Source organism: Globicephala melas, chromosome 15 (assembly GCF_963455315.2).
Source record: "Globicephala melas chromosome 15, mGloMel1.2, whole genome shotgun sequence".
In the NCBI taxonomy this organism is placed as follows: domain Eukaryota; kingdom Metazoa; phylum Chordata; class Mammalia; order Artiodactyla; family Delphinidae; genus Globicephala; species Globicephala melas.
This window is the reverse complement of record NC_083328.1, coordinates 46,344,964-46,367,212: the sequence shown is the minus strand read 5'-3', so window position 1 is coordinate 46,367,212 and position 22,249 is coordinate 46,344,964. Positions and strand designations below refer to the sequence as shown.

The 22,249-nt window shown below is 36.2% G+C and overlaps 2 protein-coding genes across 7 annotated transcripts in view; one reads left to right on the top strand and one right to left on the bottom strand.

The window, feature by feature from the left end:
• MACROD2 (mono-ADP ribosylhydrolase 2) overlaps positions 1-22,249 on the top strand; it is a 1,989,159-nt gene that overhangs the window by 307,540 nt on the left and 1,659,370 nt on the right. The window lies entirely within an intron of this gene.
• Positions 18-13,741, bottom strand: FLRT3 (fibronectin leucine rich transmembrane protein 3). 3 transcript variants are annotated; one of them, XM_060285230.2, is made up of 4 exons: positions 13,477-13,741; positions 5,115-5,320; positions 4,560-5,009; positions 18-3,557 (listed from the first exon to the last, which is right to left on the bottom strand). In XM_060285230.2, the coding sequence occupies exon 4, from the start codon at positions 3,512-3,514 to the stop codon at positions 1,565-1,567; it is 1,950 nt and encodes a 649-aa protein (XP_060141213.1). In that variant the 5' UTR covers positions 3,515-3,557; positions 4,560-5,009; positions 5,115-5,320; positions 13,477-13,741; the 3' UTR covers positions 18-1,564. The 3 variants fall into 3 exon arrangements, with proteins under 3 accessions (XP_060141213.1, XP_060141212.1, XP_030728393.1); XM_060285229.2 differs by having other exon boundaries at positions 4,560-5,320; XM_030872533.3 differs by lacking the exon at positions 4,560-5,009 and having other exon boundaries at positions 13,477-13,740.

Below are 22,249 nucleotides of genomic sequence, written 5' to 3'. Positions count from 1 at the left end.
TACACAAGCTCAAGATATTGCTATTTTTTTTATTTGTAGCCAACATTTATTTTTATGCCTAGAAAAATACAGGGGGTACTTAGGACTAATGTGCTGGGCAGTTTGCTACTTTACTGATAGTAACATAATCCCGAAACAGCAAGCACAATTATTTTGTCCTTTCTTTTGTTTTATTCAGCAATAAGACCACAATTTTTCATATTTAAGGAAGTATGAAAAATTTGTCGAGTTTTAAAAGCTGAATACATGTAGCGTTGGATCAAGGCACATACAAGACTGGCCAAAGGGCGTACAATGCACTTTGGTTTTTTGTTGGGAAAAAAAAAAATCATGGCAACAGAAAAGTGATGAGGTTTTTAAACAAGTAATAGCTCACAATTCAGTAGGAAGCTGGAAAGAAATGTTACATTACAAGTTAATTATGTAATATCTGGAAAACTGTGACAGTAATGGGCAGTATTCTTGATCATTGTGAACGTAAATTGAACGTTTATGTACAGTGTTAAAATGTTTCACATAAACCAGATCTAAGTTTAATTTCTAGTATTCATTTTTCTTTTAAATTCTCATTTAAAGTACTACTTTCTCTTCATTGCTGAGGGGAATTGCTTACGGTTATGCTACCTTTTTAATGTGTGTAAGGTTTTTTTTGACATCCTTTATGATAAAAACATCATAAACATGAACAATTGTGTCTTTAGAGTTGACTTTTCAAAAATCAGGATGGTATAGGCAAAACCAGAATGCAATTCTGAGATTTGTGTTCATTACGCTATGCGAGTCTATGTTTTCATGTTTTCCTAAGTACAGATTTCCCCCTAACCTGGAAGCACGCTTACAGTATTGTTTTTGTGAAGTCCTTTATTCTCAAAGCTTTGTTAACAATGGCATTAACAACAGCAGACTTCACACTCCTTTTATGCCAGCTGATGGATTCAGCTCAGAAGATATGTTTACTTTCTTAAGGATATCTAATTTGCTTAGGGTAAAAATGGAGTTATGCAGCAAGTCTGATATTGCCCATTACTTCACATATTTTGATTATTGAATACCACTGGAATACAAATTTAATAATTGGAACATTATTTCATAACTACCTTTTGAAATTTAATTTTTCTCATTCAGCCAGTTTTTTTTTTTTACATTAATACCAAAGTGAAAAATGGCCTGTGCTTATACTACAAGGATCTCATGTGAACGCAGTTCTGATTGTTCAACACAGCAAGAAAATTCACTTTCACAGTCAACAAGTCATCTTACTCAGTAGAACACAAAGTAAATGATTTATAACTTCAATATTTGCAAGGAAAATACAGTACAAATTACTAAAAAGTACTAAAATATAGAATTGTGTTCAGGCTTCTCCACTACATCAATCGCAGCAGTAACCTGAAATTTGAAACTTTTAATAAAAAGTTCATAAATATAAATTATATGGCAAATGTACAGTACATTGCTTTTCTCAGTCTCTTTTTCCAGTGTTTTACAGTAGAACAGGGTTCCTACCATCACCTCCCTTAGGTTTAAAAAAACCGAAACACGGTATGCTGCGAGTCCTCCAGCATCATGAGTGTGAGTGATCTGAGTCTGGAATACCACTGTCTCTGTAGCTTCGGTTACTACTGCTTTCACTGTGATTGTTTTTGTACAGATTCATTCCGTTAGGAGGAAATATGGTGTGTATTACAAATTCCTCCTTTGACATGGGTTCATTGCTTATCGGTAACATCTGAAAAGAAGTCTCCCTGATTTCCAGGATGGAGTTGTCCTTCTTGGTGCCAGCTTCCGCATAGTCATCCTTTCTTCTCTTCCCTTTGCTGTACGCACAGTTCCTTGAGAAGAGTGATCCATTCCTATGAACATACCAGCACACTAAAGCGAGAAGGGCGATGGTCACCAGGGCCACGGCCCCACCAATGATGGCAGCCAATGGTAAATTGGGGTTTTTGTAAGGTTCTTTCTCTTGCTCTCGATTAAGGGTGGTTGTAGGGTTGTACATTCGAAGGGGTGCGGTTTCAGTCTCAATACAAACAGGAGTTTCATCAAATAGGTAGAGGTTACTGGTTTCCATGGGAACCATGCAGACTCGATAGGGTGAATCAGGCTCCAGGGCTGTGACCAAGTATTCACTGCGTTCTCCTGTTACAATTGTTTCCGTTATAGATCCAAACGCTGGGCTGTGACCCAGTTTGAGCCAGCTGAGTCTTAAAGCAGTCATAGGTAGGACAAGTTTCCAAGAGATATGAATTGTGTCAGAGGTGACAGCTTTCACAGTAATGATAATTGTTTTTCTTGCTGGATTCCCCGTGGTTCGCTGATCCTTAGTGAGTTTGGGGTTCTTCATGTCTGGTTGTTTGGTCACTGGAGCTGGCCACTGTCCTTGAGCAGGATGCACTGTTTTGGGTGTTGCAGTGGTTGTCTGAATGGTGCTTACAACTGCGCTGTCCTTACAATCAAACAGTTCCACATTGAGGTCCTTGATAGCCATTCCCCGAACCTTTTCGGGGGCTTGGCACATGAGTCCACGCACATTGACCTTCACAGGTAGTGATTGTAACCAGTCACGCACCCATTTCATCTTGCACCCACAATACCACGGATTGTTGCGAAGAATCAATTGGGTTATGTTGTCCAAATCATCAAAGATACCCTGAGGTAAATTACTTAGGTTGTTATTGGACATATCAAGTCGATACAGCTGCCTTAGATAAGAAAAAGCATTTGGGGGCACCCGATTGATATGGTTATCTTGAAGATAAAGCTTCCTCAGGTTTGTGCCTGGGAGGTTTACTGGTGCAGCAGTCAGGGAATTCCGTACCAGTGACAGTTCCGTTAAGTTGACTAGGTTGAAGAAAACTTTATCACCTAAACCGTGGTTGTTCAGCAGGTTTCCATCCAAAACCAGGCGTTTTAGGCTAGTGAGACCTTGAAGAGATGGTGATGAGATGGTGGATATGCGATTATCATCCAAGCGGAGTTCTTCTATAGTCCTGGGCAAACCCCAGGGGATTGTGCTAAGATGATTACGGGACAGGAAAAGCAGCCGGAGATAGTTACTGTCTCGGAATGCCCCCTCTTCAATGCTAACAGCTGAGACGGAGTTATCATCTAAATGTAATTCTTCCAGATAGGGGATTTTTGAAAGTGAATCATAAGTGATAGTCCTTATATTATTTTCTTGCAGATGTAACTCTTTTACGTACTTTGGTAGGTTGGTAGGAAATTCATCTAAACTGTTGTGATATAGGTATATTCTTTCTACTTTCAGCAAGTTTTTCAAATCTGAAGGAATCCCAGCATTATTTATTTGGTTGTTCTGAAGGTAGAGAGTTGTAGCATCCTCTGGTATTCCTGTTGGAATGGATGTCAGAAAGCGATCATTACAGTAAATGAAACCGGCATCACAGCGGCACACAGATGGACAGGATTTAGCCATAACTGATAGTGGTGCCACCTGGAGGAACAGCCCAATTTTAGCCCCGATGAGGAAGATGCTCCAGGCTGGGCTGATCATGGTCAGCAGTGTTGAGGTCTTTACACAAGGTAGTTTCAGAGCCCTAAAATGGAGTGAGTTAAAAAAAAAAGACAGAAAACCATCAGGCCAGCGTATTTAAAATGGTATTTGAAATAGATATGGAAACTGCAACATCTATAATCACTTTTATTAGTTAATTTTTTTTTTTTTGGCATGCTTAGGTTTTATTGCTAGCTAACAACGAACACAATCACATAATCTTTTTACTTTAAAGGTTTCTGGTATTAAGTATTATGTCCCAAATCTATCTGACTTTGAAATGTTAAATATAATTAGTTTTATTGAATATTCTAAAGCATTTTCATAATACTTTATATCAGTTTTGTAGCCAGTCATTGACCAAGCTAGTCAGATTTCTAATTTTTTCTTAATATTCATAATGAATTGACACATATGAATATGATTTGTTATATTTAAAGATAATAATGTTACTGTTCTTAACGAAAATTTTATATCTGCTTTCTATTACGTAGACTGCACAACTGTAGAATTTGTAGTCAAAAAAATCTATTCTCTTACTATTCAGGAATAGTTACAAATCTCTTGAGATCCTGAATCCCAGTAAAGCCAAGTGTTTGCTTTGATTATTAATGTTATTTTTCTTTGATTATTAATATTAAACATGTGAGATAGGTATTTCTAGCAAGAAAATCAGAAGGAATCTTTTTCATTTACTTTAGGGAAGGAAAGATATACAGCTAATACATCTAGCTAATCTAAGTGGAAAATTCCATTTCATGTTAAGCTAGCTCTTTCTTTCTCCCATTTTATTGTATGTTTTGTACTACATGGTTTAATGGCTTTATGAACATTTTTCATTACATTCTATCTCATAACATGTTTTCACAATGCATTTATCTTTCTTCAAGTTCTAATCTAAAATATTATTCAACATTCTCCATGGCTGGAGAATTATAGATTTGTACTGATCTATTGTGTGATATAATTTCTTCAGCACCTTTAGGTATTAATTAGCCTTTATAATTTCAGGCATGAAGATAAAAGACTTTAATATTTTTCCTACCTTATTGAACGATGTGGGTAAATTTTGCGTGAGTGAAAATCCAATGCGCATATATTATTTTCCTGGTGAGGGGCTGGGACTTATAAACTCTTGTTTAGTCCTTGGAAATATTCTTCACTGTTTATTCAAGTAATCCTATGCCGCACACACCTCCAGATCAGGCTTGCTGTTGTCAATGAACATTCCAGCTGCGGTTCAGCATGGTGGGCAAGCTTATTAAAGTGGGGACCAGAAACAATTCACTTTCCTGTTACTATGTAGAACACATGGTTTCCTATGTTTTTTTTTTTTCCTTTCTTATAGAGTTTCTGTGTGAAGGTTCCTTTTGTGTAGCTTAATTCCCTTAGTGGAAACTGCTCTCTTTGAAATTCTTATTGGCTCTTCTGTGCAATGTGGTCAGAGATAGTAACTTCAGATCCTCATGAAGAAAGCCATTCATGATGCTAAGACCTGTATAGTAATAGGTTTTCAGGCAGTTACCCCCCACCTTTATTCCCATCCAGAATTATCCAAGTATAAACTTTGTACAGTAGCTACATCCTGAGGTGTGATTACCTGCTGTGAAATAGCTATTTCCAGCTTTTGCTTCTTGCTGCTTTCTCAGAATAGCTGGTGCAGTCACAGGTTATGAAAGAACAGGTATTCTTTCAAGAGGTAAAAAAAAACTTAATTCAAATATTCTTCATGGGGAAAAAAAAAGGAAGCATACTAGATTTCCTTTATGTTTCTGTTCCTTGAAATACACTGGGTCTGAGCATCTCCTGTGAAAGTAAAATGTTTTAATGAACTATTAACAATGAACATTAACACACTAGAGAAATTTCCTAGAAATTTAACTTCACTTCTTTCTTTAAGCAACACATCTTTCGTCATAGTAGTTGTTGCAAAGGGATAAGATGACCTCTTTGTCTTTTACTTCCCATTTATATAAATAAAGTGGAAGCCAAAGTTGAGATTGTCACCAAATAGATAATTTCTATTGTTAACTGACTGTTCAACAAATCAGAAGCAAAGCTTCATTCAAGAGGCAGTAAGCCCCTTCCATGGATTTTGAATTCAGGTCAGACCAGTCTTTAAAAATTCACTTTTAAATCTTAGATAGAAAATGATAAAATGTTTAAAAAGAAAACAAGTACACATCAAAGAGGTGAACAAAGACATAACAAGGATTTTTGACAGAAATGCCATGGTAACATTTTAGACATTTCTGAACATAGTTTTACAAAGTCATACAATCTACAATTTAAAGAGTTGAAAAGGGTTTGCTTTAGAAGCACATCTTTTGATTTGCCCAGTGCCCTGTTTAATTCTTCCTGCAGGCCTCAATTTTCCCAATTGCAGAATGTGGACACTATGACCTTCCTCCTTAGAGGTGTTTTTAAGGGCTAGTTGATGATCTTGAAACTCAAGTTACTCAGGTATTGTTGGCCAAAAGGCAGCACAGAAGTTCAAGTCATAGTATTTTTTTCAGGAGAATACAATTTTTAGCAAACTGAACTTGAGAAACTGTATTTGGGACAGAAAGGAAGCTATTTCAATGTCTCCTTGTAATGACCGTTAGGAAAGCATATCAAAAGCTGACAAGGCATTTCTCTCTAGGTTCAGACAGGAACATGCCAATCTCCAATGACTGTCTTTTTCACTTCTGAAAGGGCTTAAGGCTTTACCAAAGAGACTCAAGATTTTAATGATGACTGCTTTGTTCATTATCTAATATGCATGACAATTTTTGGGGGTGGGCAGGGGAGGTGGGTAGGATCAGTATCTGTTATGCAAAGTCACCCACTCAGGGGCTTTCTATACAAGTAGGGTTCATTAAGGTATCATGGAAATATTTGACCCTGAAAGTAGAAGCAATTTGCTTCTCCCCCAGTAATTACCTAGCATCCAACAAGGATAGCATCTGTTCCAGAATTCAAACACTACTGAAAGTGAATGTTAAATAAGGCCAAAATTTGTGTTTCTGGTTCTCTTTGAAAGTTTGATTTCTTTTAGTTTGTCACCAGATATCAGCACTAATAGACTGCATTAACAGAAGAAAACTGAAAAAAAATTACAGATACATTTAATTTATTATTTAGGCAACTTGAAATCAAAATAGCAGTTAGCAGATGGATAAAGTAGTCTCTAGTGAATATTGCAAAGTGCCCACAAAGGAAAGTTTAAGTGATTTATTGTTTAATGTGAGGTTTTACAGTGATGCCTTTAGGGTTTTGCTCATTATTGTTGAATTTCAGTGGAGTATTTTCTTGAAGACTGTTACTTTCTTGGTATGTGAAAATGGAAAAGCAAGCTGTGAAGTTATAATTACAATTTTACCTTAAAAAGTATCTTCTGTAAATGTTTTCTAAGCTTGAAAATTATTCAACATATAAAGTAATTGGGTAAATTTAAGAAAAAATTTAAAGCAATTTAAAAAACAGTTACTTTTGTTGAACTGCATTAAAAACTAATCAAAACCATTATAAAAATCACAGGTGAGAACCTGCTTAAAATGTTGCCAATAGCTGGCCATTTCTCATACACCAGGACGTACTCTAAAATTGAAAAGATTAATCTGACGAATGGGAATTTAAAAATCGTCGGTCAGCCTAGAGTCTGTGCAAGGTGATGATCATAATGATAACCAGAGCTAAAGCTTGTAGCTGAGCTGTAAGTATTTCACCAATTCAAGCTCCAAGAATATGTATTGATTTTCACATTTTTAGCCCAGAGAAAGAAAAAATATTCTAAATTGGTGTGAAAAGAAGGAAGATTAATTTGTTTATTTTTCTGTTTTACATTTGTGAAACTGCTTCCTCTGCTCTATTTGATATGCAAACTCACATTGCCATTAATACAATAGTGGTAATAACGTGGGATTAACAGAAAGCCTGAAATCTCATTAAATTCTTGGAAAATGCCATTCTTTTCTCCCCAGACTGCGTTAAAACAAAAGGCAAAAATATAAAGCATGTTTCTCTGGAGAGAAGGATACTCTTTGAAAAATGAAGCTTCCTTCACAAGTTCTTACTCCCTTTACTTAAGCTCAAACAGTTCAATGCATGCTTGATTGTGTTTTATATCTTATATTTTATATCTTCTCCTGACTTTTTATATTTAAAACCTATAGTGCTACAGAGTTTTGTTTTATTTTGCATATTAGAGGCCGTAATGGTCTCTCCATCTAAAATAGGTGATCCTGCCCCCATGCTTACACTACCCTCTTTCCGAGCTGGCTCTACATATTCACGCACATAAAGACATTGTAGTTGAATGTGACTGATGAAAAGAAAAATGATCCCCACTGGCATGGACACTGTGGCCTGGTTTCCACAACATTGACTTCAGAGCCTTTATGTCTGCATAGGCTTGAAAGAGGCCATTACTTCTGAACAAAAAGGAATCGATCTTTTAGAAAAATATTGTTAATGGGGTAACTTGGGGGGAAACATAAATGGAGCCCTGGTTATTTAAAGGAATGTTTAAAATTTTTTTTAAATTGTATCATTGCTTCAGTATATAGCATGTAGAACTGTAGCAAAAAGAAGAAAAACATAATCGCCTCACCGGTAAATCAGATTTTTAATATGGATTTTCCTATTCAGTTTATCTTTATAAATAAAAATTGTGGATTTTTAAAAATGCATTTATAATGTAATCACATCTGCAAGAAGCCTCCAATTGATTTCCATGATATACTTAAAAGAATGTGAATAGATAAAGATGCTGTCATTTTGAGATAGTTTAAGAAAACTAACATAATTGAAGAAGTTGTATCTGAATAGAAAACTGGTATTTAAATAAAGTCAAGAACTTGAGGTAATCTACATGTTTATATGAGTCCTTCTTTGCTACTACAATATTTTGGAGGTGGGAATGTTTGAGATGACAAGGTATTTCTTATGCTTTGAACACCTAGATTAAGATTATATGTTGATAGTGCTAACTTCCTAAATCCTTTATTTGCTCCCTTTGATTTAAATGGACTTTGATTTGAAATCATTGCTCATTTAAAAAAAATCTTAAATCGAGTATAGAGTTTTGAGTTTTCGTTTCTTTTTAATGCTTTGCCTCACATCAGGTTCTCTTAACTCTCTGGGAAACTTTTAAAAATATTAAATCTAAAAGTAGAAAGGCATGTAGAACTCTTAATCGAAGTTAATTGCATTATTATTTTGAGTAAAACCTTGAGATTGAAGAAAACGTATGCTTACTCAAATTTATCCAAGTCTGTGAATATTTCTAGGTAAACTGGAATTTATACAATCATAATTTGGAGTATTAGGAAAGTAATTTATTCATGAAGGTTTAAATTGCTGCTAGAAAGCTCAACAAAATGATCAACCTATGAATGCTAAGTCTTTGTAATGACAAATGATATTTCAAATAAACTACGTGGATGGTTAAACTGAAAAACTGGAGTACATCAGGTTAGTTGATAGTGACAGCAAAATGCTTTCTAAGCAGCCTGTCTGGTAGTTAAATTTTCCACGATCATCAGATTTCAGGAAAGTTCCAATTCTTTTGTTTAATGCCAGGCAAGCAGAAGGACCTCTAACTCTCCTCTTGAGAGTCATGAAGTCTGAAGGGTTTGCTGAGAGGCAGAGAAGCAAGTGTGCCTTTCCTTACGTAGTTTTATCCAGACTATTTTCTGGCCTGTAAGGTTTGTTTCATTTATGCAAATAGGGGATGAAAGTTCCAAAGCAAAGTATTTTTACTTTCTCCTTTTATGTTACTGGTTCTTTTCCCCAATAGGTTTGTGATAAATGAATCTAATTCTGCTTCATTTGTTTTGGCTTATAAAGTTAAACTGAGCATCCTTAAAACAAAAAGGCAAACTGGGATGTTATCTTTCATCATATTGAAGGCTGCTTCCTTTATGATATTAAGCCAGACTAAATGAGTTAGAAAACCATGGCTTATAAGAATGAATAAGATATTAATTTAGAGGTTGGTAAAGGTGAGCAGTAGAGAGCTTGGGGCAGGGGACAAGCTTTAAGTTTGCATTGACTTTTAAGCAATTGCAATTAAAACTATGCTTATCTTTGTTAAACCACATTTTCCCACTGCAAACTTGAAATGCCCTTTTCAGTGTTGTTAGTACAATTTGGTTGATACGCTTTAAATTTCTAATATTCAAGTTTCCATACTCTAATAGAACAAATATTTGGGTCTACTGTGTGCCAAGCACTGGGCTGGATGATAACATCCATAATCATAAAAAACACCTTGTTTTTTTCATGTCAGAGTTGAGTATTGTTGATTTAAACCAAATGAAGAGGAAGAAAATCATCAACACATAAACTGATCAATCCACAGTCCAGTGGCACACTTTGAAAATGGTGTTTAACCAAATGTGGTCTCTGGGTTTTCTTTTCAAAGTTGCCACGGTAACTTGTGCACGTGAAAAGTGAAAGAATAAAGAACAAAAGCTGTCATTGTCTCATCAAGAGAGAGCAATTTCTCCTTTCTCTCATTTAAGCAGACTAATACCTGGAGAGAGCTTTTTATACATTCCTGACACTTGATTTGGGGGCTAGGAAAAGAGATTATGCATATGTTAAACAAATGAAACTTTAGCTGCTGCTTAGATTACATTTCGTTCTTTTTTACTTAAAATCTGTTTTCCCTGGTGTTCTTGTCAACAGACAAGTCAAAGTCCTGAAACCTGCTCTCCTATGCAATATAAACATGGCTTTCAGACTGTTTTTTAGTGTGATGGTTTACCAAATTTCGCGATGTTGATCTGCATTCTGAAACTGGAAAATGCTTTCTGAAATGTATATTCCTATTTCGGTTCTTAAGCGGCAGAAGGCTTTTTCCAGAAGACATTTATTTACAAACCATCTTCTTGATGGAAATTTGTTTGTTGACTTGTGATAAGTTTTTGAAATGGTGGAATGTTAGAAAGAGTCGAGAAAAGGCCCTTTTAATGCTCTGAAGAGAAAAAGGCACTTTGGAGAATTAATACTGCTTAGAGATTTACTGTAGAGTTTTTGCCCGCTGGGGGGTGGTACACTCTACCAGAACACTGCTTTCAGAAGCCCTAAGTCAGATGTTGGCTGCTGCCAGCCAGTTTTCCTCTGGTTTAATTACAACAAAGCCTCCCGTTGAGAAGAACAGTAAAGGCCTCTGGGGCAAAAGGTGGGGGTAGGAGGCAAGGGGGACTGAGGAGAAAAGGAGGGAAGAAGTTACAGGCTTTGAAAAATTTACTGAATCTTATTTCCCTCGTTGACTTCATTTATAGTGGTCTTCATTTGACTGTCAACAATTATTTATAATACTATTAAAATAAACTGGTTGAATAAAAGAATATTTAAGGGGGTTTAATCAAAATTTTTAAGTTAGTCTTGGATCTTGGCATTAAACACATTCTTTGTTATGTAGCCCACCCACCTTAAAAATAGGGGGAAAAGTTAAGATCCACTGAAATGGCAGTTTTAAACCAATTTTTTTTTCTAATGACCAGATTTAATTTAATGTTGGTATGAACATTTGGCATATCTAGAATAAAAGCATAAAGAAGCATTCATATGACATTAATACAAGGCAAGTTCTCTGCTACTGATTTTTGTAGGGTTTAAAATTGTTCAAAATAATTCAGAAAGAAGAGGAAGCCCTAGTGTGTGTGGCCAAGAAAAGCAGAGACAAATCTCTCTGCAGTGCACTTGCATGTTTAAAGATGAAAATTGTATTTTGCATCTGGAGACACTGAGTGTTCATTAGGGTCTTGTGTCCCTAGGCAGGAGGTGCTGAATGTAATTGGAGTTTCTATTTGATTGGGCAATATAGTCTAGAGAAGAAACTGGGGTAAAGATAATTAATAGCTTGCTAACAAAGTCTGACAGCCACAAGATTTCAACCAAATTTATTTCACACCGCTTCATTTAGCTCTGAAAAAGTTTCGATGGAATTGGAGGCTCCTTAATTAACACTTGAAAGCAAAAGAAACATACCTTCTATTTTACTGCCACATTCAGTTGTGACAAATTTTCTTACTGTTTTTCTTCTTTTTGTAAAAACTTTACTTGCTGCCCAGTTATATATTCCACAAACGTTAATGTTTAGGAAGTGTTTAATTGGGCATTTTGAACCTAACCATAATTGAGTTAAAATGGGGGGGGGGAATGAAAAGCCCAATTAATAACTGATAGTATTATACAGCCTAATTAATAACTGATAGTATTATACACAATATTAATGAATTCATTATGTTTATTCATTCAATAATATCTTTTCTGATCCTTGGACTAGATATATTTTTGGCAGTGCTCTATTTAAAAAAGAAATTAGACGTGCTTTTCCTACTTAAAATACATGCAATCATGTTTTTGTAACGCTGTTTTTTATTTCAGGCTAATATACGTATGTATTTGTGTATGTGTGTGTATATGTTGTGTATACACACACATATATCTGCAAACTAAGTGGCATATCTCTGATTTAATCTTCTTATAGATTAAAACCTGGCATATTATCATTAATATTGGTAGTAGCGGTAATATTAATATTTTGTAGTACTTTTAAAAGGTTCATTTCTTTCTTTACTCATTTCAAGAGAGATGGGTATCTGTCATATGTCACTTTGGGGCAGACATAAGTGGTCCTATCTGAAAACAGACAAATTCATTCTTTATGTTTATGCTGGTCAGGATATTCCTATGTTGTCGGGGATAAATGAAAGGCATTGCTACAGCTGAAGCACTTTTCTAGTGGCTTTATTCATGTTGTTTCCTGCTATAACGAAGGAACATATGTGTGCATTTTAGAGCAGATAGATTTATTAAGAAAATTTAAAATAGTTAATTGTTAAAACCATTGGAGAATTTGGTCCCATGATTGGCACATATCAAGGCTTTTAAAAAATCTTTTAAATTCTCAATAAATAAATAACAATCAAACCCCCAGATATTGAGAAAATATAGGCCTGTTGTACTTTTTACCTCTATGCAACCATTTTCTTTCAGATCTAATTCACTGAAAAAAAATTTTCTTGAGAAGATACATTTAACTACTTTTGGAAAGCTTTGTTGTATAAAAATATTTCTTTCAATATAAGATTTTCCCATTATAAGTTGCAAGTGAATGGATACTCTGCATATCCCACTTGATGAGGGCTCTACTCATTTTTTTACCCCCTGCCACACTGAAATCCCTGCATACATCAGGCTTAACTTCCAGGCTGAGCTTTGTTAGTTTTTCTGAGTAGACTTTGCCAATTACTATGCTAGTCACATACTACATTTGCCCAAGCAATGGGCAAATGGAGAGGGGATATGGTTTGTAAGAGAGTCTCCCCCTCCTCGGAGTTGAGTTCACTGGTTGAGATTTGCAAGCCTGAAATGCTTGAAGCAGCTCTGGCAGGATAGCAGTGCAAGCTTTAAAATCTAGGTGTAGCTGTTAATCCTTCCAGAGGCACATAAGTCTCCAGGAGTAGCTGGGCTAGCTGTGAGCAAGATGTATGCTTTTCATGTACTGCGTACTTATGGGCTGAGGGATTATTGATTTTCTTTCACAGTTGTAAAAGCAGCAATTGGTGATCATACCACACATACAGTACACACCAAGTTAGCAAGACCTTTCGCTTTCCTCTCTGTGAAAAAATCTGCCTCGTACTCTTTAACATCTAACATTTAACTTTCCAACTTAATGTTTTCTATAAGGCTCTTTTCAAATAGCAATGACACGAGACAGAAAATAGCCATTTATCATTAGTTTTTTTTTAATGAAAGAAAGGTTTCAAGAAACTTCTTGCATTTGGCTGTAACAGTCCAATTTTTCCTTGCTGGCTTGCACGCACATACATTGCTCGTCCTGGTGACAGAGCAAACGTTCGTATTTGGATGCCTCATGATACCAAGTCATTTCTTTCTAGAGAGTAAAACCAAGCAAACTTTCTGGGACAATCATAAGGAAAAACATGGGAAACACTTACCGGGAAGGCGAGAAAAAGCAATCCCATATGTTCTGCCGCTCTAGCTGTAATTCCACTGCCTGGGAATTGGAGTAATAACCCTCCCCCTCTGCCCAGCTCGGCGTCCAGTCCACACAAAGCCAACGGCAGCTGCAGGCTGAGCTGGTCCTGTTCAGATCACGCCTCCACTGAGGAGCGAGCAAGGGACAGCATTCCAGTTTACTGCACAGCCCACCTCCAAGTCTGAAGTTAAAGCTTCACCTCGCAGTGGTTGAAGAAGGGGGTGATGTCATAGATGGGCAGGACTTCGCCAAGCTCTCGTTCAGTGAGGTAACTGGGTGATCAGACAGATGAGCTTTGCCATCGCTAGAGGGAGTGAGAGCAGCCAGAATGAGGCGCTCAGCCTGCCGAGGCCAGGATGCCATTCAGTTGGTAGGCAGCCCTTTGGAATCGCAACCTTTTCTGAAGTTTACTACAACAGGGGAGTGGTAGGAAGCTTATAAAAAATACAAGACGGTTAGAAGGCTATTTATAAGATTACAATAGAAAGACACTGGTTCTTTTTATTTTTAAGCCATCTGTATTAAAAAGAAGTTAAGCAAAATCATATTATTTTCATTTTTGACTAGTTACAATAATGTTATAATTGTGAAGGCTAGTAACCCCAGCAGTGAATATTTATTTGAGAAATGAACAGAAAGCAGCTTCAAATAAATAACTGATTTATTTAAGGGAAGGGAACAGGAATGCCAAAAGGTTAAAAAAAAAAAAGGTAACCAGTTCTTTTTCCTGGAGGTAATAAGTTATTGTTTTATATGTATTTGTTTTAAGAAGTGAAAGTATTTTTCATATACTCCCACTATTTGTCCATCTTCTTTAGAACCTAGTAGATAGTAGGTTTTTTGTATTTAAGGCATCCTCCCTAAAACAAAAAGGTTTTGAAAAATTAAATAGAGTATTTTCCTTTCTGATACGTTTTTGCTCTGAACATGAGTTGAGATACAAACATCTTAAGAAGAAAGAAACTGTTCAGGGGTAGTTTTGCTTGTATTTAAGTTATTGTATTTTAATTTATGTATATGAATAAACACTGGACAGTGGAAGACATAGACATTTATAGTGTCTGTGTCTAATCAGCAGAATTATAGACTTTATTTTCAATTATGATTTTCATAGACTGGTTTCTGCTATTCGGTCAACAAATGCTTTAGGCTCATAAGTTTTCCACTAAGTGCGTTTCACTTTTTAATATTATTGGGAAGAATTTTGCTTTTATATTTACCTGGAGGGCAATTTCCTTAAACTAATGTTATTTGTTTTATTCTTAGAGGTTCACAGCATTCTCCTTCCTACTTTTAAAAAGTTTCTGAGTGTTTCTGAAGGAGGCCAGCTAATTGTCTTTCCCAGGAGTATTTGATTATGGTCTCTTCATTAGCTTCATTTAGTTTATCTATTTACATGTTTCTCTGATAGCAGTTTGACCTTCTGAGTTCCTCTCCAAGAATGAATGATATCACAGTAGAAGGTGAACTCTTGATAAGAGGTATACTGACCCCTATTGTTCTATGATTGTACTTTTATTGGCCTCTGAGGGTGGACCCATTAAATACAGGAGTTTTAGAATTCTAACGTCTGTTGAAAAGCCAACTTCTTAGAAATGTTAGGTAGCAAAAGTTGAACTGAGATGCAGCTGCTGGAGTTTTGGAGGAAAGGGAGGTGGGACGAACAGATAATCTCTCAGTTAAAGGGTGGATTTTCTTCCTGTTACTGCAAAATAAACACATGGATTAAATTGTTTTATGAAAGCATTCTTTCTAGAAGCTATTTTCAGTTGGGAGTTGATTATATTTAAAAAGAACTTTTTGCCTGGCCAAATTCCTATGGGCTTATATCAATATTTAATCAGTTTTGTCTCCATTCAGGCAGACCTTAAACAGAAAAGAAAGATAAATGGACAATTTTGGTTATCAGTATCTAAAAGAAGGTATATTGGCCTGGGAGTTAGGAGTTCTGAGGTTTCCATTCCCTAGCCTGCCATGACTTCATATTATCTGCTCTGGGGTTTGGTTTCACCACATGGCAAATAAAGGCAGCAGGAACTTACCGAATGCCAATTATGTATTGTTGCTTTCTTTCTTTCTTTTTTTTTTTTAAGTTGTGGATTAAAATATAGAAAAAGGCAAGAGATTATGAAAAATGTGATCTGTACTAGAGGTGCTAACTTTGGAGGCAAACTCTTGAGATAGCTCCTATCAGCCCACCCTGTCCAAAAATATATACTCTTTTGCTGCTTCCGTTTGTTTTTGTTTTTGTTCTTGTTTTTACTTCTTCCTCTTATCAACTGTCTGAAATTCTGCCAGTTGGAGGCGAACTTATAATAATATGTACATTTTTTTGCAATAAAATGGACCGCCTCTGAAAAGATTGAGTTACCCTGAGTTAATTCAGATTGCTTTCCTCCTTTGTTACCTAAGGGAGATTACCTACAATAAGGGGATGGCTGTCCTGGTAGGAGGGGAAGGAAGGCAGACAGTTTTCAGTGAGAAGCCCTTTAGGCTGTGATAGGAATGGGGGCCCTGATTCTTACAGCAGAGAGAACTCAGCTCTTAGTGGAGGAACCCACCTGTGTAGACTAATGTTTAAGAGCATGTCCTTCACGGTCTAGCATACCTGGGCTCCATCTTGGCTTTGCCACATGACTATAGACAAATTACTAAATATTTCTGAAATTGTTAGCTCAGTACCTGACTCATAGTAAGTACCAAAGGAATGGTAACTGCCTCTATTAAGATGAGGGCATCTGAGCATTTGAAAAAAGGAGACATTAAGAAGTGGTAAAAGAATGCACAAAGGGAGGTCAGAGAGGACCAATGACAGATTTTTTCACACTCTTGTTGTTCAATAGCCAGGAAATGAGGGAGGAGGTAGGCAAATAGGATATTTTCTTGTTTAATTTTTTTTTTCTGTTGTCTTCATGCATTTCATGGTCCCATGTTCTCAGGATTTAGAACTTAGTTGAGTTCTAGTAGATGTTTTGATTCAAAAGGCATTTGTCATTTTTTTTGCATTTTGCTCTGTTTTGTGGGCTAGCCTGTGAATCTAACACTGTACATGAGAAAATGCATTTCAGAGGGTAAAGAAGTGGCCGGAAAATGAACTCCACTAGCATATTCCAATTTTAAAATTCTAAGACCATCTAAACTGGCCATATCGAAGAACTTTGTGTTTTTCTGTTTTTGTGAGAGGGTAAGAGATGTTCCCTGATGGAGGACAGGGTGGGTTGGATTTGGAATCAGGTTTCCCAGGCTTTACTATTTACTTGTGTATCCAAGTGAAAACAACAACCACCACTAAACCTCTTTTATAAACAACTCCCAGCTGAAATGGAACAATTTAAATGAGGTCTTCCAACCTGCCTAAACTTAAGCTTCCTCATTCACTCATTCATTGTACACAAATTTGTTAAAACTTCCCTGTAAAAGAAGCTGGTAGGACTAGATGACCCCCAGACCACCTCCAACTATGATATTGGAAATTTAATCTTAGAAAGTATTAAAGTTCTCTTAGGTTTTAGAAAGACACATCCTTGATGATTTTTCTTCCCCTCACCACTCTTCCTGAGAATAAAGTCTTCAAAGTTGTCTGATAAACCAACCAACAAAATCAGCTCAGGCTTTTGGTATATTAAATGCCTTGGGCTTATTATCAGTTGAGAATTTTTTGGTTGCAAGTGATTGAAAGCTCAAGCCTTACTATCTGATCAACAATTGGAAATCTGTTAGTTCATGTAACTGAGAAGTTCAAATGTATGGTCTGGCTGGCTTCAGGTAAAGCTTAATACAGTGGCTTAAAGTATGTCAACAAAGAAGTTTCTCTCTGGCTCTGGGTTTTCCAGTGTTGGCAAAGGAGTGTTGGCAGTCTCCTTAGATCATGGACAATGGATCCTTGGCAGCTCCAGGCTTTTCCCTTAGGCAGTGACAGTTCCATGTATCACATTCCCACATTGCAGTGTTCAGGGGAAGAGAGGTCACCTCCAGAAGCTCCTACACATGCACAGATGTATGATTCACTCTTTCTCATTTGTTTAATCTTGATCACATGCTCATTCCTGAACCTATTGCAGGAAGATGGGGAGATACATTGGTGAGCTTAAGCCCCCTGTAAGAGCTGTAGGTAGGGTCAACCCCATTCAGACACACGGCTGAGAGTGGAGGCCATGGTATGATCTGAAGGAAAATTGGACACTGTTAGTTTGAGAAGGAAGGAACGGATGCTGGAGATTAGCTCATTTTTAGAGGATTTGGCATGCTGCAACTTGGGCATGTTTTATAAATTTATAAACTTGAAGCTGCTCTTTTTATTTTCTTTCTTTTTTTTTTTAAGCCAAAGTTTTGTTTAAATTGCCAAAACATCTTTAAAAGATTTTTGTATTTGTGGACCCTCTCAAGTCTTGCCTAGTTTTTTCTGTCAACAGGTAGTGATGCAAGTTAGGGCACATCAATACTACATCTTAACGTGAACCTCTGGGATGTTAATAAAATATATAGAGAGTACATATTCAGCTATCTGTAATTCTGTGAAGTCAGGCCAGATGCTTAATGCACCAGTTAGAAACTGTACCACTTCTTTCTGGACAATTCCAAAGGGTGTTGGAGAGATAATTAGATTATAGCAGGTCATGGATGCCTTAGAATACTGAATGGTTTTAAAAATGCTATATTAAACTGCTCTTCTGTTCTGATATTTGCCTTTTATTAGTCAACACTTAAAATGTACCTAAAAATAATCACATATCCCTTTTAAGTATATTTCCAAAACATACTGCAGTGGAGTGAGATCTGTCATTACAGGACTTGAGACAGAAATCAAAGAGAAAAAATCAGGTGGTTATTTCCCTGCCTGCTTGTCTGCCCACCCTCTGATACACCCTTATTTTCCCCAGCATCCAAGTTAGACTCTTTTTACACTTTCAGGATTGGGATAAAGATGATTTTTTAAAAAACTGAGAAAAAAGCACCCCTTTGGCCTCCCAGGAAAGAGAGGAGAAATTGTGGTTCCGAACAGGGTTAGTACCTGGCCACAACTGATGGGCTGAGACAGCTGGCTAGTGCAAAATGGAAAGCCTGCTGATCCCTACTTTCTAACCTTTTCTCTGCTTTCATGTCTGGCCATGCAGATGATGCATGATCCAACTCCAGCTGATGTAGGCTGTGTCCTTGACCCCTTCCCACTCCCTAATGCCCTGTCACCCTTCTCACTTTGTTTTAAAATGCAAAAAGAGACTTTTAAAATGGACCTTGGAAAAAGCAAACTTAGAGCAAGCAGAGAGTGAATTCTCCCTCTGATAGATACTCTGTGTGTGGCCCTGGGAAAAGAACTTCAGTTCTCTGAGCCTCAGTTCTCTCATTTATGAAGATGGAGACATGGGACCCACCTCGTTTTGCTATTATGGACTTCAGTAAAGTGGAGCATTGTAAGAGCTCATTAAATCTGAGAAAGCACTTACCAAGACAAAGCTAAAACTTGTAGATAGTTGCTTTTTATCTTCATAGTGATGAGTAGGGCCAGGATCATTTCAAAAGGCACAATCCACTAATGTTAAATTAAGCTATGTGTTTTAACAGTTTATCTTTGGAAATGAAGCAATTTGAGAAACGCTTCTGCTTACTGTCCTGGATGCTCAGACCTTGAGATAACAGTATCTAAGGCTTGTTCTGAGACTTAATTACAAATCAAAGGACAAATTCCTTATTCTTGAAAATGATTAGTATAAAGCATAGCTTTGGAGGAATGGCTTACAGTTATTAAGAGCAGATCAATATATGTCTGATCATTGAGATATGTATTTACTAGATATCATACAAGTGGATTGCTCCAAAGCTACATGATTCTATCTACATAGCTTGCTGTTAATCTCAGCCAAAGCTGTCGTCACTTGCAAACCATCTTATTGTTTCACTGTTTCTGGAGTATTGGTGCTAATTTTAGGTACACAAATAGACTTTCTGAGAGGAAGATTTCCTGAAATTGTTGTCAGATTTATCTTATTTCCAAACCAGCTCTGTATTCTCCTTGTATTTGAGATTACCTCTTTTAGGATTGCTATTTCAGTGCAGTCCAGATTACTTAGGTACATTAACATGTTTAATGTTGAAAGAAACATGTTTAAAGTAGAATCAAAAACTGTTTTATATTATATCTGCTTATAAATGACTATGGAAACTGTCCCTCATTGGTACTTCTGGGAGAAGCAGATGTACTAAAATTAGTACTTTTCCCTTAAAAACTGGCATGTATTGATTATCATCTGCAAGATTTTTTAAGGGATAAAGTATTATCGATTGATTAGATTTGGACTAAGCGAATGTTTTACAATACCATCTAGTCCAAATAAAAATAGTTAAAAATTATCATGGGAAATTCTTTAAAATATAAATCTATTTAAATTTCCTGACCGTGATTTATGACAAATATGTTATAGATAGATTAAAGTATGTCTGTAGTCCCCTCTGCTTCACTTCCTTCATATTCTAAGTGATTAACTGTAAATTTGGGGAATTTAAAAGCATTTTATAATTCTTTCATTAGTTAAACTTTTGTTCCTTTTGTTTGATATTTAAAATGTATTAGTGCTACAAATTTACAAATACTTCACTAGGTTTCATATGTGTGTTTAAAAATTAAGATCTAGACTTGACAAGTTTTATTAAAAGTGCACAAATATTGCCAATATTTATTTATGTTTTAATGAGCTTTTATTCTTAATAATTTGTTTTTTTAAATGAGGATAGAATTGAAATATGATTAACAAAGTGTTACTTTTAAAAATGAGTAATTTTTGTTTGGGAGGAAGCTTTTTGGTAGTTTAATTCTCATGTTTACATAGAAGCAATACAGAAACTATTTGAGTCACTTCCCAAGCAGCTCCTCTTTGTTTCCTTTGCTAGCCCAGGGAACAGACTTGTCTCTCTGAAGTCCTCCCCTGCTTCCCTGGGGCAAGTCAGAAATAAGCTTATCAGATCACATCTTATTGACAAAGAGCAAAGCTTATTGGCTGACAAAAGAAGGGAAAAGAACAAGTAAAATGTAAATGACAGAGGTTTGTTGTCAAAAAATCCTAGGTTAACATTGTTTTTTAAATAAATTTTTTGGAAGTAGGGTTTACATCTTTTTATATTTGCTTGATTTTTACTTTAGAATTTTAAGTGCAGTAAAAGCTAAGAGTTTTATCTATATTTTGTAAACTGTAATTAAGTTATCAATATTATCATCATTATTGCTGTTGGCATTGCTGTTATTACTTGTTCCTTGTAAGCAAATCTTTCTATCTTATCTTTGAAAGAAGTTAGAGAAAATTATGTTGCATCTTATGTGTTTCCAGTGTAGTTTTCTAAAAGAAAGTAGACATGACTTTCAGATAGAAAGTAGACGTAGCTTTCTGGCAGGAGGTAGAAATATTATAAATATTGAAATAAATTATTATAAATGTTAAGTAATTATAAAGATGTTTTATATCATATTTATATCCTATATTCTTGACCAAACAAAAATAATCTTAAGGAACTTTTAAATCATAAATAATCTTAAGGAACTTTTAAATCAAAATAAAATATTACAATCTCCATTCTAATGCAGCTGATAATTTAATAATTGCATAGCAGGTGCAGGAACTTGTTCTGGGTACTCTGAAGATGATATTAAGGTATGTGCTATAAGTCTGGTCATATTGACTCATTCACTGTTTTCCAAAGACTCTCTAACCAACCTTCTAAAGTTGCTCTATCCACTAATACATAGATTATAGGTGGGCCAAAACCATCTCATGACAGCTAGGTACTGGCTCCTAAGCAATCCCAAAGAACAAAGAAACCTGACCTTAGTCCATGGTTGAGAAGGTCAGGAGCAATTTAAGCAGTGTACTCTGGGCTACAAAACTGTATATGAAATGAGACTTACAGCAGTTAAAGAGGGAAAGTTTTTGAAGAGACATTAAGGAAAGAACCAAAGCTGCTAAAATAGCAACAATTTGAGAGGAAGAGAGAGCCACAGTAGGTGGATTTTGAAGTCTTTACCAGTTACTATGGTGGTAAGTGCAAGCAAGGAAGACAGAAGAAATTGAGAACATTCACGATGCATGTTCCCTTCATCCATCCTTGTCATGAATTTTGGGGAAGATTAGAAGAGGTTGCTGAATTACAGAGGCCAGTAAGGAAGAAAAGAGAAGTTCATAGATTTGAGCAAAGTAACAGTATCAATGTAATGAGACTAGTATTCCAATAATGGTGATATTAATGAAAAGACTGGTGGAAAGCTAAGTGTAGACCAAAATCCTAAAATTTGATGGCAGAGGAGGGGAAAGGTAGTCAAAAATGGAGATTCGTTACTAATTTGGGCTTTTAAGGACTATGACCTGACTCTTCTCGTACCATTCTTAGGCCCTTCCAGGAAACAGTGTTGAGGTTTTCCAAAAGCTTTTCGTCGTAAGTTTACAATAGAGTCCGTGGGATTCCCGAGTTATTGTCTGTTCTGCATCCAGGAATGTAATCCCTGGACGAGGAAGGGTCTTCTCTGTATGGAAAGGAAACCATCTACTTTAGGATGGTGAAAGCTGACACCTGCCGAGAAAGCTAGAATGACCTAACTAAGCCGTGCCCATTAAATGGGAGGGGGGGGGGTGCATGAGCCCACAAGTCACAGTAAATCATCCACATGTCCATTAGGAATATGGGGCAGCTCTCAGAGCCTTCTGGTTTGTATCCAGATTAACATCTAGTCTAACACTGTAATGTTAGTG

Coding starts and splice junctions, on each gene's coding strand:
- FLRT3 (XM_060285229.2), bottom strand. CDS start 3,514: ATGATCAGCCCAGCCTGGAGCATCTTCCTCATCGGGGCTAAAATTGGG.